The sequence below is a fragment of the Plasmodium malariae genome (genome assembly GCF_900090045.1).
Source record: "Plasmodium malariae genome assembly, chromosome: 14".
In the NCBI taxonomy this organism is placed as follows: Eukaryota; Apicomplexa; class Aconoidasida; order Haemosporida; family Plasmodiidae; genus Plasmodium; species Plasmodium malariae.
The window spans coordinates 804,747-822,422 of record NC_041788.1 but is presented as its reverse complement, the minus strand read 5'-3'; the positions used below and the strand labels follow the sequence as shown (position 1 = coordinate 822,422).

Sequence of the window (17,676 nt, the reverse complement as noted above, 5' to 3'; positions counted from 1 at the left end):
AACATGATATAGGTAAAGAGTAAAATAAAAAATAGGGGATGAAAAGTTGCATTAAAAAAATAAGAACAGTTTTATTATCAAACAGAATAATTGAACACAAAATTGGAGAGATATAAAATACAAATGATGTTTTGTGAGTAATAAATTTTTTTTAACAACTTCATGGATATTTGCAAAAAGTATTCCTATTTTCGTGGAAAAGTTCGCCATGATGGATTTTAAAATATATGATTTTATCTCTCCATTTTGAAGTACACTCGTGTTTGCCTATATATATGTTTATATATACTTGTATATTTATATATACATATATATGTTCTACATGCTGTTTACCTAAATTTTGAAATTTATTTAATAAAAAATAATTTTAAAATGGGTCTCCTCTCTTTTTATTTGTGCCAAAAATATAAAAATAATTTTTCAAAAAAGTTAATAAACTTGACAGGTATAGCTTTGTAAATATGAACATTCGTATAACTCTGCAATAACATGTACGAAGTGATCAATTTCGAAATTTGGTATTTTTAAGATTGAAAGAATTCCAATTTTTTTCAACTATTTTTGGAAAGCATGCGCCTTCCGAAGAAACAACTATAAGGGTTACTCAAAAAACTGTATCTTTAACTGCGTTATTTGCATGTAATGTATATTTTGCATACGTTCATATATTTGTAGCATATTTTTTGAGCTTTTTTTACCATACTCGCACAGGCTATAAGGCGACAAGGTGATATTACGAAATAGAATATATTAGGGAAAGAAAAAAAATTTTAAGATTATTTGAAACTCATAAATTGATGATAAAAAGGTGAAAAGTAATATTATCAAGAAATAATTATCATGCATGTATGTATATATATATTTGTATGTACATGTATATAATTGGAATGAATAAATCTGAATTAATAGTAAAAAGAGGAAGAAAAGAAGGGAGGCTCGCAGATGCATAAAAAATGTATTACAGTTCTTGGAGCTCCCATATTATATATACATGTATGTATAAATGTACGTATATACGCTTATATGTAGATATGTATGCTGGTACTAAGTATGTAGGTATGTATGTCCGGACATACGAATGAACGCATTAATGGACGTACTTACGAACTAGAAGTACCCCTCCTTTTGGGAAAAGGACCCTTTAATTTGTATATCTTCTTTTATTTTTTTTCGACCCAGAAAATTCCGACAAACCAGGTATATTTCTCTTGATTCACTCCTGGACGCCTTGGGTTTAGCAGTATTAACAAATTGAAAAATAGTTTTTAGATATGTTTTTAGATTATTTGTTTGACTTCCCAAATACATTTTAACAATATAAGTTCCCCCATTATTTATGTACTGTTCCATGAAATTAGTTATGGATAAAGTAAGTTCACAGGAATTTAAATGATCATCAATTTTGTTACCAATGCAAGCAACAGCTGCATCACTTAGGATTATATCAATTTTTTTACCCAGAAGTATTTCCTTTAGTTGATCATCAATATTATCTTTTCCTATTTCTCCTTTAATAAAATGTATATTTGGTAAAGGATCCATGATTTTCCTATCAATAGCAATAATCTCGTTATAGTAATTTTTCGTTCTTTCTAAAATAACCTGACTCCAACTTCCAGGGTAACATCCAATATCTAGAATTACTTTATTCTTTTTAAGGAAAAGATATTTATTATCTAATTCTATTAATTTATATGCAGCTCTACTTCTATAATTTTCATTTTTTGCCTTCAAAACATATCTGTCTGTTATTTGTCTTTGAATCCAATTACTTGAATGGCTACTTTTTTTGTTATATACTTTTGGAAGAGCTTCCTTATAAAATCTTACGCAGACATGATGAAATAAAAAAATTTTCTTCGTAATTATACTATGAAAAATCATTCTCATTTCTTAGCATTTGTTTTGCATTTTTTTTTTTTTTTTTTTTTTTTGGTACCTCGTACTTTTTAGAGTGGTACTTTTGGACTTTACATCCTTGTTCATAAGTTTTCCCCATTAATTTTTCACACTCTCCTGCCCCTGCGCCTACATACACGTGTATATATATATATATATATTGTATATATATATTTAGTATAAATTTTTTACCCTTTTTTATACCTTTGTGCCTGTAATTGTTTTGTTTATTTCTGTGAATTTGCTATTTTTGGATCACTATTACATATAATCGTATGTTCAAAGTTCTTCAATTTTAGCGTCACAAAAAAAAGATAAACGATTTGCCGTTTTTAGAAGTGCTAAAAGGTTTGTGTAAAAATATGTAGAAGTATATGCTAATATAACATACGTGTACAAGTGTTATAAGTACATATAAATATGCTCGTGTTTGCATATGTGCCTATATACGTACATACTTATTATAGCACAATTGTTTGCTATAACAACAGCTAGAATTTTTTGAAGAATCAGCGTGCATTGGCATACGCTGAGCCTTTTTAAAAAACTTCTAAATTATGACAATTTTTTTTAATAAATCTAGTGAGAGTATAATTCTTTAAGCCCACTAGCATTAAGTCCTATCAGAGTTGTTCGCAAAATGCATATTATTTTTACCATATTTATATATATACATAATATATAATATATTTTATGACAATATTTATCTAAAGCTGCAGTAAAAAAATAAAGCTTTATTAAAAGAAAAAAATTTATGTAAAAATAAAAGTTACATTAAATTTTATTACTTTTTTTAAAAAAAATATATTATATGTGGTATACACCTTTATCAAACAAAATAATTAGGAACTTGTAAATAAAATTTTTAGCATATAAATTCATCATTTACTGTAATAGCAGCAGAAAAGAGGCAAATAACACAGAGGAAGAAATACATAATAATATGCATATATCTATTTTGTTTTAAAATCTGGAAAACAGTGCTGCTTATATTTTCAAAAAAATTATTTCTCTTAATGAAAGCTGATTCAGCTGAATTTTAGCTCGAATTATGCGACTGAGAAAGTAACATACATGATATAGTATATATAGTTAAGCACAGGAAGCGGAAGTTTATTTGTATGTATGTATATATAAATGTACCTCTCTACATGTGCTTACACATAAAAACGTATTAGTGGATCCTTCCCCCCCCCAAAGTACTACTAAACAAGATGACGTTTTTCAAGAAAAACCGAAAAGGGAATTTTAACCGAAGTTATGAGAATGAAGCTAAATTAGATAAAATAATTTTGGGTGGGACATTTTTTAAATATTGTGAAAATGATTTAGTAATAAAAAATAAATTAGAAAATTTAGTCCCATATTTTAATGGTAGGATTTTTTTAGAAAATAAAGAAGAGATAGGAAAAGTTGATGAAATATTAGGTCCCATTAATGATTTTTTTTTTTCGGTTAAATTAAAAGAAGGGATATTAGCAAAATCCTTTTCAAGTGATACGCAATTTTATATTGATCAATCGCAAACATTGCCATTAAGTAGATTTTTGCCACAAGATAATAAAGCACAAAATAAGACAAAGAAAAAGAAAAGATCAAATAGATATAAAGTGAAAAATAACTCAAATCCCAATATTAAGAAGTCCAGCAATTTCTCTTATGGAGGTCACAACAGAAATGATAGGGGTGGCAGGAATGATGGTTCTTCGAAAAACATGAATAATGCAAATTTTAGAAATGGTAAAAATAATTTTAAGAAAAGGTCAAATAGCGGTCGTAAATTTAGTAATCAGAGAGGTAGGTTTTGAAAGTGCGTTAATTTTTTTTTATCAAGTATCCCCCATTTTTTTGTGCTACTTTTTTTCCAAATAGTAATGTTCATTATGCTTTTACGAGTGGATATTCGTACGTACATTCACATATGCCCATAAGTACACACATGTATATATATATATATATATATATGTACATGTATTTATATAGTTTATTCCTTTTTCCGTATGTGCATATACATGTTTCCGTAAACGTAAAAATAAGAGTAAAGAATGCTGCTAAAAACATCTGGTAGATATTTGCTTTTACAAATATTATACGTCCATTAGCCATGCATTGTCCCTTTTAGTTAAATATGAAAAATAATGTGTCTCACGTTTTCCTTTTTCATAACAATTAAAAAATTGCTATATGAAATTGTTATTGTGTTTTTACGAAGTTCTAACACTCCAACTTAGAATTATCTATTTATAGAATTTACAATTTAGTAGTAACAAAACATTACACTGCTGTATTATAATCCATGAATTTGTTTGTATATTGCCTTATTTCATTAGTGCTCAGAAATTTCTCTTTTTCTCTTTTTCTCTTTTACGTTCCCTTGTGTAATTTTATTATCTGCATATGAACGTAAGCATGAAGACATTCGTTTTTTAGCGTAAACCCATTTATACTTAAATAAAAGGCACATAAAAATTATGTTTTCATCATTGTTCTTGTAATGTTTAAAAAGAAAATCTAATTCTTTTTTTATACAACAACAACAAAAAAAAAAAAAATATACAATAAAAAATATTAAAAAAAATTACATCAAATTTTCTTATCAAAGCTGCTGTTATTTTTTATTTTTTTTTATTATTAAAAAAAGTAGAAAAATAAACATAAAAATTGAAATTATAATAAAAATAAAAAAAAATTAACATCAATCCTTTTTTATTACATCATTAATATTGTTTGCAAAGGAAAAGCTATTATTTTCAAATGAATCATCTGCTCTGATCATTTGGTCATTCTTTTTTAAGTTGAAAGTATTCTCCAAGGGGACAAAGATGTTACTTTCATACCCTTTATTTTTTACTATTTTTTTTTTTATCACTCCTTCTTTAATTAGTCTATCTAGGAGTGGTTTAGATAGTAATGGGTAGATTCCAAGTCCTTTGGTGATAATTTCTCTATTAACATATTTAGTTTTTAGACATAAATTATATACATCATCGTATAACTTTTGAATATCGTTATTTATTTCATTCATGTCTTCTTCATTCTCTCCCTCCATATGATCATCACGGTTAAGACACTCAACAGGATCGGCATTATATGTAAGATCAGAATTATTTGCTTGATAAGAGTTATTTGATTGGTCAATGTTATTTGATAGGTCAGTTTTTCCTGTTATATCGGTACTATTATTATTATTATTATTGTTAATGCTAATGTTATTATTATTGTTATGCATTTGGCTATTTGTAGATCTACTGTCTGTTTCTGCGTTCTTTGCGTTTTCCTCTTTCGATGTGTCTGCACAGTCCATCTCGTCAATCACATATTCTGCTGTTGTGTCGCTTTTCTGTACCTTAGACATTTTTAGGTTGTCCAGTTCTTCTAACTCTGAGTAATCAACATGTTTATTTGTTTCTTTTTCCACATGTTCGTCAGCTTGTTTATTTCCTTGGTTGCTCACACATTCTTCTGACTGATTACCCGATTGGTTATCCAATTGGTCATACGATTGGTCCCCAAACTGATCATCCGATTGGCCATCCTCTGAATCAATCTTCTCCTCGTCAGTTATATCCAAGCAGTCATTTTTTGGACAGTTCATTTCCACACCTTTATTCTCGACAAATTTGTAAAACTTGTATCCGTTTCTCTGAATAATATTTTCAGACACTAATTTATGTAACACTTTATCAATATCATAGTTAGATACGTCAGGGAACTTCTGCCTAATTTTAGTTTTACTTAGAATTTTATATCTCGTAATATACATCCTTATTCTGTGGAGCATTTCTTTCTTCTTATATTTTAGGATTAACCTTTTACGCAATGATTTTTTGTCCTTTAAGTCTTTATGTGTTAACATTTTATTATTTTTTTTTTCAGATTTCAATAATGAATTATTATCTTTATATGTCTTGTACGTTTTTTTCTTATTTTCAAAATTTTCTAGGTCTGAGTCGGAATACGAATAATCATCACCATTAAATGAATACGTATGTTTTACATTTTCTTTTTGGTTAATTTGAGGAGTGTAGGAACTTTTTGTTTGTCTTATGACTAGAGCGTTCATTTTATCTTTCATGTTATTTTGTCCATTTTTTACATAAGCATTATTATTATTATCATCATCATAAATTTTTGAAGTCATTGTGTCTACATTTCTTCTATAAGGATTACTACGATAATAAAAAATTTGTGACTCCTCTTTACCTGCGTCGTCATGTTTGTTTTTCTTTCTTTTATCATCTTCTATTTCTCTCTTTTCTACTTGTACACAATCTTGTTCATCCCCATCTACATATGTATGTGATAGTACTTTCTCCAATTTCATATAGCAGTCATTATCTGAATTACTACTATGATCAGGATCATTACTTCTTTTTATAATTCTTGCTAAAGAGGAAGCCTTTTCGTTTATGTTGAACTCAGGAAATGATGACGATTTCTTTTTTGTTTTTCGTCCGCTTTTGTTGAAAATTTTCTTTCCCTGTTTGCTCATTCGATCTATGTGTTCGTGGACATCATAATTATAGTTGTTCCTCACGTTACCGTTAATACTGACGTTCCTCAAATTTCTAATATCATAATTACTTATATTATTATTTGTACTATTATTGTTACTATTATCATTCGTATTACTATTTCTATTACTGTTACTATTACTATTATCATTGGCATTCCTATTATCATTGGTATTCCTATTATCATTGGTATTCCTATTATCATTGATATTCCTATTATCATTGGTATTCCTATTATCATTGGTATTCCTATTATCATTAGTATTCCTATTATCATTGGTATTCCTATTATCATTGGTATTCCTATTATCATTAGTATTCCTATTATCATTAGTATTCCTATTATCATTAGTATTACTATTATCATTAGTATTACTATTACTATTACCATTAGTATAACTATTACTATTGCTCGTATTATTACTGTTATTATTATCATTATCATCATCATCATAATCGTCTATAATAATGTAATTATTTGCGTCGTTTGGATAATTTATGTTTTTAGTTAATCGTCTATTCAAGTAGTTGTACCTCTCCGTTTCGTATTTAGCACCTTCATTTTTATTCCCTCCATATGTGTACTGTTCATAATACGGATGACACTTATTTTGATAGCCATTAATATATAGGTTATTATGACTGTTATAGTTACAGTCATCTTCTACTGTTTTTACATGCTGATATTCATTCACGAAATCTTGGTTATGTGTTCCATTATAATAATAAGGACATAATTCTTCAGTTATATTACTGTTACATGTTGAATTTACAATAATTGATAAGAAATGATGACCTGTGTCTATTTTGCCAACATATTCTTCATTTGGGATATTAACAAATTTGAGTAAGTCCGTATTATCCGGATTTCTAAAATATGGTGGTTGATAATTGTATGGTACAATTTCATCATAATATAATAGTTTCATTGATAAGTATGTTCTTTCGGGTAAAGGATTTAATGTTTGTGTTAGTAATACTAATGATCTAAGTAATTCATATGTTCTTTCTTTTGCGTGTTTTTTTAAATATAAGGATGTGTCGTTCGTACTTTTTTTATTTAATAACCTGTCCTTTATATTTCTTAATCTGTTAACATTAAAATTTTTTCTTTGTTCTTCTAAATTATCATTATAATTTTTATTCGGATTATTTTTTGATGTTTCTAAGGTAACTCCAATTTCCCCTCCTCCTCCTGCCCTTATGGTATTATATGAAAAACTAAATTTATAACATTCAATTGTATTATCATATACATCATTTATGTCCAATATTAATATTCGCAAGTATTCCTTCTCTATTGCGTCAAAAACACCTTTTTCCAACCAGTTTATTATCATATGTGCTTCGGGGTTTATTGGTAACAGCCTCTTCAATTTTAACTCTTGAATACATACTTCTTCATATGCATTCTCTTCAAACAAATTACGTAAATACGTAACTAAGCTTATGCCTAATTTAATTATATTCTTTAGCATATTCACCGAATCCTGCTTCGTTAGGGTCTCCGTCTGAGTGTGGGTTCGCACGGACATACGTGAAATCATTTTTTTGTTCTTTTATTTTTTGCTTTCCTTTTTTTTACTTTTTTGTTTTTCTTTCCTTCCGAACCGGTGTAACGCTTAACAGTTCCTCAAAAAGAATTTTAATGAATATTACAACAATAAGAAATAGGGAAATTATGAGGATATGCACTGATAAATTGGTGCATTACTGCGTATATGGTAGAATAAATACAAGTTTGTTCTCTCCGTAGTACATATACAATTACGCACATATATATATAGCTAATATTAGAAAATATACCGAACTGTGTGCCTTAAAATACTAAAATAATCAACGCAATTGAACTGTTCAAAATATTTAAATTTAAGCGGTAATACCTTTCCTTTTTTTTATTTTTACAACAAAAGATATAAATGTATATAATTATATATATGCTTAAATGTATATATATGTGTGTATATCTTGTACTTTTGTGGTTAAATTTTACCGGACAATTTAATGTATATACCAGATACATTAAAATTAACTTTTTTTGACAAAAATGACAACAAAATGGGTATATATGTATATATTTATAATTACGAATCTCTCCATGTAAGACAAGAAAACCAAAGAGAAAAAAAAAGAATTGGATAATGCTTCACGCGATTATTAAAAAAAATTCTTAAAAAAAACAATTATAATGTAACAAAAATTTTATGTGCAAAAAAAAAAAAAAAAAATTGAACAAATTGAATAACGTTAGGTCAGTATATGTCTTTGTTTTTCAACTTGTTAACACATGTGGCTCACTTTAGTATTCTCAAATTAATACAAAGTTCCCGCGTTGTATATACATATATATATATATATATATATATATATATGTATATACGTATTTGCATATGTATGTGCACGTATATATAATCAGAAAAATTTGAGAAATAATAAAACGAATTTACACATATGTATACATTCACTTATGCGTTAATGTATGTGTTTAAATATGCATATACATGTGTTTACATATGTATTTAGGCATATGTAAAGCTATATTTAGCACAATAAAGAAAAAACATACAGGTATAAAAAAGTTTTAAACGCAAAAAAAAGTAAAAAAGATTGTACATTAAAAAAGTTTTCTTAAAAGTATTAATCGGAAAAGTATATACGTTAAAAAAAGGATAAAATTACAATTTATTAAAATACAATTTAAACTGTTTTATTTAAAATAAACAATCATAAAAATAGGAAGCTTAGAAGGACAGAACTAAATTTTTGAGAAGATTATACATAAAAAAAATTGAGTTTACACAAAAAAAAAAAAAAAAAAAAAAAAAAAAAACTCTAATAAAGCCGGTAAAAAATGTGATAAAATAAATCAAAACTGAAATGATATACCAAAGTATTATAAAATGTAACAAAATCTGTATGATATAACAAAATTGGTACAACAAAATCGGTATGATATTACAAAATTGGTATAATATAACAAAATCGGTATGATATTACAAAATTGGTATGATATATCAAAATGTTATAAATTAAATAAAGCAGAACAAAATATGACACAATAGCAATAAAACTATTGCAAGGCAAAAATAAGCCAAAAAAGAAAAAAAAAATAACAGCGCAATAAGATCACCCTGTAATAACAAAAACTATGAAAAATTACGGTAAACACTTTTTTAAAAACTTTATTTAAATTATAAATAATGATAAATTCAAAATTCTACCTAAATTTTAAATATATATATGTACAAAATTTGTATGTCTCAAAATATGTGTTACATGTACATTTACTTTTTTTGTCGAATTTTGTGCAATATTTATTAAATACGTGATAACTTTTTAATTTTTAAAAATGTTAAGGTATAATTAAATATTAAAAATTTTCTTTTGAAAGATTATTCATATACTTACATTACTTTCATATATATTTTTTTAACATTATTACAAAGGATCAGTAAAAATAAATTAAATCCGACAATTTAAAGAAAAAAAAAAATATACATTTATATATGTATATATATTACATATATTATTTAATGAAGAAAGATCTACAAAAATTTGTTAAATTAAGTAATAGTAGCTACCAAAGGGTAAAATGTAGTAGTCCTGTACACTATATATTTAGTGGAATAACAAGGGAAAACAAAAAAAAAATTCATATATAAGTACTAAAGTAAAATGAGCTAATTACACATATCACAGCGCCTAGTAATTACGAGCATATAAAATGCTATTTAATAAAATACTTAGTAAACTATTTTTTTTTTATAGATGACTTGTGTATTTTTCAAACAAATGATTTATATATATGTGCTCATACCTTAGTGCTTAATATGTATAATGCATATCCAACACGAGTATTAGTTTTGCCGCAAGATGGGGATATAACACAAAATTTTTTTACTGCATTTTGCTCATGAAAAATACATTAAAAAGGAAACATCTATGGAATAAAAAATGTATATAGCGATCACGTTTCTTTTTATGAGCATATTAAAATTGTAGATTTTTTTTTATTCTTCTTATTGGTTCGTTCGTTCCTCTACCTATTTGTTCCGTTGTTCCGTTGTTCAGTTGTTCCTTTGTTCCTTTGTTCCACTGTTCCTTTGCTCATTTGCTCGTTTGATCATTTGTTCATTTGTTGCTCTTTTTCACATTCAAATGGAAGAACTTCAAAAGAAAAGAAAATCGAGGTGGGGGGACGTAGAAAAAAAAAGCGATGATAAAACGGAAGAATCAAGCAATAAGGCAATTAATCTTTTAGAAGATTTAAGTTTAAATTCTAATTCTCAATTGATTAGTAGTGCCTCGAGCTTGCCATCACAGTTTCCAAACAGTGCATTAAACTTCCCAGTATTATCATCTACGATTCATTTAAATATACTGAAAGCAACTGAAGCAGCTAAATTAGCTATAGAGAAAGCAAAAAGAGCAAGTAGGTTTAAGGATGAGGCAAAACAGAATGTAAGAAAAGTAGAATTTGTACCAAAACCATTAAAATTTGATGAACAAGGAAGAGAAATAGATGAAGAGGGGAATGTTATCAGTATAAAGCCCATAACTTATTCCACTTTAAAAGTGAATATAAACAAATTAGAAGAAAATAATCTTTTAAAAAAAAAAAATGAATTATTAAATAAAATTGGTGAAGAATATATAAATGAGGATCTAAAATGGTTCGATTCGAGAATAAAAAATGTTCAAAAAAAAAAAAAAAAAAAATGCACTTAATTTTATTACACCAGGTTCCTTTATCAAAAGACAAGCGCATTCTAGAAATTTTAATAGTAAAACTCTAATGAATTTTGATTTAAAAAAAATAATAGAAGAGAAAAAAAAAGTGCAAACTTTCCAAGAATTGTCTTTGAATTTTTTAAATGATGATATAAACACAAACATTAATCCAAATTTAATTGATATAAACAACAAACATTTACCGAATAAAAGAGAATGGAATGATGATGAAAAATACAACATTATAGAAAAATGGGATATGATCCTATTTAAAAAAATAGAAAATAGAGAAAATTTAAAGGAATATATTGATGAGCAAATAGATAGCTGGCATGATACAGTAAATAGTGAGCATAATGGGAAAGAGGCAGAGGAAAAGGAAGATAAGAAGGAGGTAGAAAACGAAGACGACAAGAAGGAAGAAAAGGGAGAAAAATACATATATGAAAACGAAAAAGACAGTTCTAAGAACAATTCCCTTGCTGCTAATCTTGGTAGCGGTATAATAAAAAAGAATGACACTACTACAGGGTATTGTAACAGTGACAACTATGTGATAATAAATAAATTATTAAGCAAATGTAGTATCAATATTTTACTTTTAAAAAATAATGAAGTTATAATTAATGATGATTTGTACCGAATTAATATGAAAAAAATTACAAACTACATAGAACATCCAGTACCTTTAAATGAAGACAAAAAGGAACAGATAACTACTCCGTATATGTTTTTAACACCTGTAGAAAGGAAAAAATTAAGAAAAAGAAAAAGACAAGAAAAAGAAAGAGAAAAACAAGACAAAATTAGAATAGGGTTGATTCCTCCACCTCCACCTAAGATGAAATTATCAAATTTAATGAGAGTTTTGGGGGATAATGCAGTTGCTCATCCATCGAAAATGGAACTAGAAGTAAGACAACAAATGAAGGAAAGAGAATTAAGACATTATGAACAAAACCAACAAAGGAAATTAAAACCAGAAGAAAAAAGTAAAAAAAAAATTAACAAATGGAAATCTAATCCAAGTGAGGAAAACGAAGTATTAGTTATATATATCACTAATTTGTCTAATAAAAAACATATTTTTAAAATTGATATAAATGCACAGCAATTGCACTTAACTGGTGTTTGTGTTATGACAGTTTTATACAACTTTATAATTGTCGAGGGAAAACATATATCTATTGAGAGATATAAAAGATTAATTTTTAGAAGAATAAAATGGAATGAAGATGAGGGTGAAGAGGAGGAAGATGATGAAGATGAAAAAGAAAAAGGAGAAAGAGAAAGAAATAAAATGAAAGAAACATTTGATTCTGCTGACAATTTTCAAAATGATAGTTCAAACATTAATTTGAACCAAGGCTGTAACTGTAGTTTAATTTGGAGTGGTACTGTTAAGCATAAAAACTTCTCCAACTGGAAGTTACTTATTGCTAAAACGGAGGTAGAAGTAACAGACTATTTAAAGGAGCACAGTGCACTACACTATTACCACATAGTCAGGAAGCATAGAAACGTGCTTGACGATATTTAAAATGAGGATAGGGGACGTGTGATACCATGACGCATGTATGCACACGAGCCCACATATATATTAACATGTGAATACGCACATGTTATGTTTTCATATTTAAATGGATATATATATATATATATATATGTATAATTTCTTTTTTTTTTTTTTTTTGCAGTATTTCAATGTTTTAATTTTAATTATGTGTCTAAAAAGTTAAAATGTTAGTTTGTTTTTTCAACTTATTTTACTTCATTTTTTTTTTTATTTTATTTTTATTTTTTTTATTTTACTTTATTTTTTACTTCATTTTATACTTTATTTTACTACATTTTTTTTTTTTTTTTTTTTTAATTTTTAATTATTTATTAATTTATAATAATATGTAGATTTTTCATTTTATTTACACGGAAAAAATATTAAAACAAAATAAAACAACGAAAAATTCAAAAAGTGTTTTAAAAAAAATTATGATTATGAAAATAAAAAAAAGTCTTCCATAAATATTCCTGCTTAAATATTGTGAAACTTTTTAGAAGTACAAAATAACCAAGGTCATCTGCAAAGTGTAAAGAAAGAAATGTAACAAAAAAGTAAAATAATGGTAAAATGTGTGAACTAAGATTAATGAGTACGAAAAGCAACTCCTTAAAACATTGCAAGGTGAACATTTTAATAATATAAAAACATATATGCACAAAATAGGTATATGTAAATTCTTATTACATCATCAACGGTGTCAATCCTTTCCCATCTTCTCCAGGATTCCTTAATTATTTCCTCTAAAAAGGCCAAAAAAAAAAAAAAAAAAAATTATATGCTCTACATGTGCACACACAAAAAAGTATATAATTATATTCATTCTTAATTACAATCAATAAAACTATTTTAAACATACAAAATTGTTACATATGACAAAATAGGGAAAAAAAAAAAATTAACAAATGATACAACGTCGTAAAAAAGAAAAAAAAAAATGAAAAAGATTTATTTCCCTCCTCCATTGTGAAACATACCCATAGCTACGTGCACTTTTTTCTTCCTCTTTTTGGAAACCATTTGAACGCATTCTTCGCTACTGATAAATTCCCATATTCCATCAGTAGCCACAATAATAAATTTATCTTCATCTAATTTATCAAAAATTTTGATGGTCGGTTCACAAGTAACACCAATAAAAGATGATGTGATGTCACCAATAGCTCTACTCATAGCTAAACCAGGATACATTTCATTTTTAACAAAAACTCTGTAAGAAACATCCCCTTGTAATTTTTTTACCTCACCACCAAAAGCTATAATTCTATCTTTTTCTAATTTTAAGGAAGGTTTATGATCTTCAGTAATATTATAAGCTCTAAATGCGTTTGTCTGAAGATTTTGTTTACCCATAACAGCTCTACTATCACCTGTATGTGCAGAATAAATCTTTTTCGTTAAAAAGTTGTACAGTATGATTGTACAAGTTGTTCCACTTAAATTATAATCAATAAAATTAATATTGATTGGATTAATATTATTATTTATACAATAGGAATAATTAACCAAGTAACAGTTAATCATATAAAACAATGTCTTAATTGTGCGAACAGGATTTTCAAATATTCTATCAATATTATATGAGAATAATAATGGAAGTACTACATGCACAAAATTACTAATATCATGACCTGACGGACCATGACCATCGAAAACCATAATTAAAATCCACTCGTTTGTTTGTATTATAGTGAAATCATCTTGATTCGGAAAATCTAATTTTCTCCCTTTTTTACATGCAACTGATATTTCTGCATCACATGAATAAGATGGGGATTTATAGAAAAAAGTATTTTTATCTTGAAATGGTTTCATATTTTTTTGATAAAAACAGTATGCTCCCATAACTATAAATGTAATATTTATGTCCGGTAAATTTTGGTCACATGGTATTTCTGTGATATCTCTATGAATCCATTCATTTCTATCAACAGATTCTACAATATTTGAAAATGAGCATTTTTCTTTTTTTTTTTTTAATTCATTTTTAAAATTTTTTTTTTCACTTTTTTCTTTTTTCTGTTGATTTATCTTTTTTAAATATGTACTTTTATACTTTTTTTTTAATTTATTACATTTGTTTTTGATATATTTTCTTAATAATGTAAAGTCATTTTTTAAAAAACCATCAATAATTTCCTTTGGAAATGTGGGAAATTTAATAATATCATGGTTTATGTTCAGAGAATTTCTCATAGTATATCTATCTTTTTTATTTCGATCCAGCATATCAACAATATTGTTCGCATTAAAATAAAGAAACAGACTAAATAAAAATACGACTATTATATCTACATCTCTTATATCATTTAATATCATATTACTGTATTTAATGTTCAGCAAATTTTCGCGTTTAATCTTTTTGTATAGAACATTTCCATTTACTGGGCTTTGGTATATGGAGCTCTTATTAGAACATATATCTCCATTCTTATTATAACGTTCATTCGACTCCTGTTTGTACATATTTACTAAATTATTGTCATTTGAATTGCTGTTATTCTTGCTGCTTTTTCTGCTATACTTATTGCTAATATTACTTTCGCTGTTATTGCCGCTGTTAATGCCGCTGTTATTTCCGCTATTATTTCCGCTGTTATTGCTGCTATTATTGCTGCTATTATTTCCGCTGTCATTATAACTGTTCTCGTTGTCTTCTTCACAAGAAGAGTCTACCACTAATTTAATGCTCGCAGTGTATCTTGTTTCCATCCTTTCCTTTTTATTTCTTTTTTTCATTTTATCCTTAACCTTGTCTCTTTCATTTTTATTTTTTTTTTCTTTTAATACATATGCATCATCTCTATTATACTCTTCGTATTTTATATGTTCATCATGTGTATTTTCGGAATTACTATCACTCACTACATCTCGATTATCCTTCTTTTCATTACATTTTTCTTTTTCACCATATTTGTTATTACGTTCGTTATTGCATATGTCACTGTAATCATCACTACGTTTCTCTATCCTCCTGTTTTCATCTCCTATTATATAAGTATGGCTGTTCATTAAGTCCTCATAGTTCTTATTAGAATAGGAATATGAATTTATAGTAGCATCCTTTTTAAATTTAAATTTGGAATAATTTATAAAAGACATGCAATTACCCATGGTTATTTATTCGTAGCACGAAATTGGGGAAGAGTACATGTGTATTTATATAAATAAAAATGCACTTATGTATGTATGCACTTATGTATGTATGCACTTATGTATGTATGCACTTATGTATGTATGCACTTATGTATGTATACACTTATGTATGTATGCACTTATGTATGTATGCACTTATGTATGTATGCACTTATGTATGTATGCACTTATGTATGCATTTATATATATTTTTACAACATTGCAGTGTTATTAGGATACCATTTACAAAAAAAGAAAAAAACAAAAACGCAAGAATATTTTTTTTTTTGAATATCATATAATATCATAAAACGAGTGGTGAGAATTATAAAAAATCATAACGAACATATAAAAGTGTAACAACAGAAGGAAATATATAAAAGGGGGTGCATAAATGAAAACAGAATTATAATATAATAAGCGGTATACATTTGTAATGTGTAACATGATTTTTCATTGGAAAACTGAGCGAATTCTTAACAAGGGATAATAAAATAAAAAAAAAAAAATTAAAAATCAAATGAACACAAGATTATACATCTTTTTAATGAATTCAAGAATACACACACATTCGTATGGTTTATATATATATATGCGTATGGCGCTATGGAAAGTAATAAAACGGATAAATATATGTAGTCCTCATGAATATATAACCATGTGTACTTTTATATATGTATATACAATACAACACATTATATATTGAAATTAAGGAGTTCGGGAAAAAACAAGAACAACAACAAAAAAAAAATAAAAATAAATATATATATATGTAAAATACGAATATACAAATATACAAATAATAAACACAATTAAACATTTAATACTAAAGATAGTTTTTATTTGAAAGCAAAAATAGGGAAAGGGTGTCTAATAAAAAAAAATAATATATTAATTATATACTCCGTTTAATTTGTCTATAAAAGTGTATATGATGTATATGTATAAATTAACTGTTATGTAGTCGTATTTATTTTAAATATGTTTTCTCAGAAAAAACACGTTGGAGATGTAACATTTGGTAATATAAATAAATGTTTATATGTCACAATCAAAAATGAAGCAAAAATTGTTATTATAATAAATATATATATATATATATACGTATGTAGATAGGTACATAGATATACAGATAATTTTAATTTAATAAACATAAGTGCACTTCATAAAGCAGAACAATTAAATTAATGCTTTTACGATGAAACTACATATATAATTATATACATTACTACGTGTATAAATATATATATATATATATATATATACATATATCCGTATGTATACTTTTATGTATACATATCTACAAAAATAGAGCTGAATAACATGCAATAAAACAGGTTTAACAGGAAGCAACTAATATACTACAAAAATAAAAAAATAAAAAATATATATATTTACATATATACATGTATGTATACGTTTTTTATATGCATTAAGCTCACACAATTTTATAAAATTTTATAAAAAACTAATAAAAAAGTAAAAAATTTCTAAAAAATTAATTTCGGTAATTTGTCTTTATATAAAAAACACATTTATGTTATTTATTTTTTCCTTTTTTTAAACAATTTTTCCAAGACTAAACTTTTACAAATTCGTAAAATGTCGATCTAACTTTTATAACAACGTATTAAAAACGTATTTACCCATAAAAATGTGTAAGTAAATAATTGTTTTTATAAAATAATGTGTATGTATATATATATGTGCAATAATATATACTCATTTTATAGAGTTAACTCAGGACACTTCATAAATTTAATCTATTTTGTAAATAAAAAAAAAAAAAAAAAAAAAAAACATGGGGGCAATATAGCATTAAATATTTCACCAAATGCT

The 17,676-nt window shown here is 26.2% G+C and overlaps 5 protein-coding genes across 5 annotated transcripts; 2 read left to right on the top strand and 3 right to left on the bottom strand.

Annotated features, from left to right (window-relative positions):
- Window positions 1–1,107: 1,107 nt before the first annotated feature.
- PmUG01_14026300 (ribosomal RNA methyltransferase, putative) lies at window positions 1,108–1,890 on the bottom strand (the record flags this gene model as incomplete). Its single annotated transcript, XM_029007813.1, has 1 exon — window positions 1,108–1,890. One exon carries the CDS (start codon window positions 1,888–1,890, stop codon window positions 1,108–1,110), a length of 783 nt encoding a protein of 260 aa, XP_028864164.1.
- A 1,223-nt stretch (window positions 1,891–3,113) lies between these two features.
- Window positions 3,114–3,707, top strand: GAR1 (H/ACA ribonucleoprotein complex subunit 1, putative; the record flags this gene model as incomplete). The annotated part of the gene is made up of 1 exon (XM_029007812.1): window positions 3,114–3,707. One exon carries the CDS (start codon window positions 3,114–3,116, stop codon window positions 3,705–3,707), a length of 594 nt encoding a protein of 197 aa, XP_028864163.1.
- An 887-nt stretch (window positions 3,708–4,594) lies between these two features.
- On the bottom strand, window positions 4,595–7,960 carry PmUG01_14026100 (HORMA domain protein, putative; the record flags this gene model as incomplete). Its single annotated transcript, XM_029007810.1, has 1 exon — window positions 4,595–7,960. The coding sequence occupies one exon, from the start codon at window positions 7,958–7,960 to the stop codon at window positions 4,595–4,597; it is 3,366 nt and encodes a 1,121-aa protein (XP_028864162.1).
- A 2,611-nt stretch (window positions 7,961–10,571) lies between these two features.
- On the top strand, window positions 10,572–12,684 carry PmUG01_14026000 (U4/U6 small nuclear ribonucleoprotein PRP3, putative; the record flags this gene model as incomplete). Its single annotated transcript, XM_029007809.1, is given in 2 exon segments — window positions 10,572–11,114; window positions 11,128–12,684. The coding sequence occupies 2 exon segments, from the start codon at window positions 10,572–10,574 to the stop codon at window positions 12,682–12,684; spliced, it is 2,100 nt and encodes a 699-aa protein (XP_028864161.1).
- A 511-nt stretch (window positions 12,685–13,195) lies between these two features.
- Window positions 13,196–15,816, bottom strand: PPM6 (protein phosphatase PPM6, putative; the record flags this gene model as incomplete). The annotated part of the gene is made up of 3 exons (XM_029007808.1): window positions 13,196–13,222; window positions 13,390–13,445; window positions 13,680–15,816. The coding sequence occupies 3 exons, from the start codon at window positions 15,814–15,816 to the stop codon at window positions 13,196–13,198; spliced, it is 2,220 nt and encodes a 739-aa protein (XP_028864160.1).
- Window positions 15,817–17,676: the final 1,860 nt, after the last annotated feature.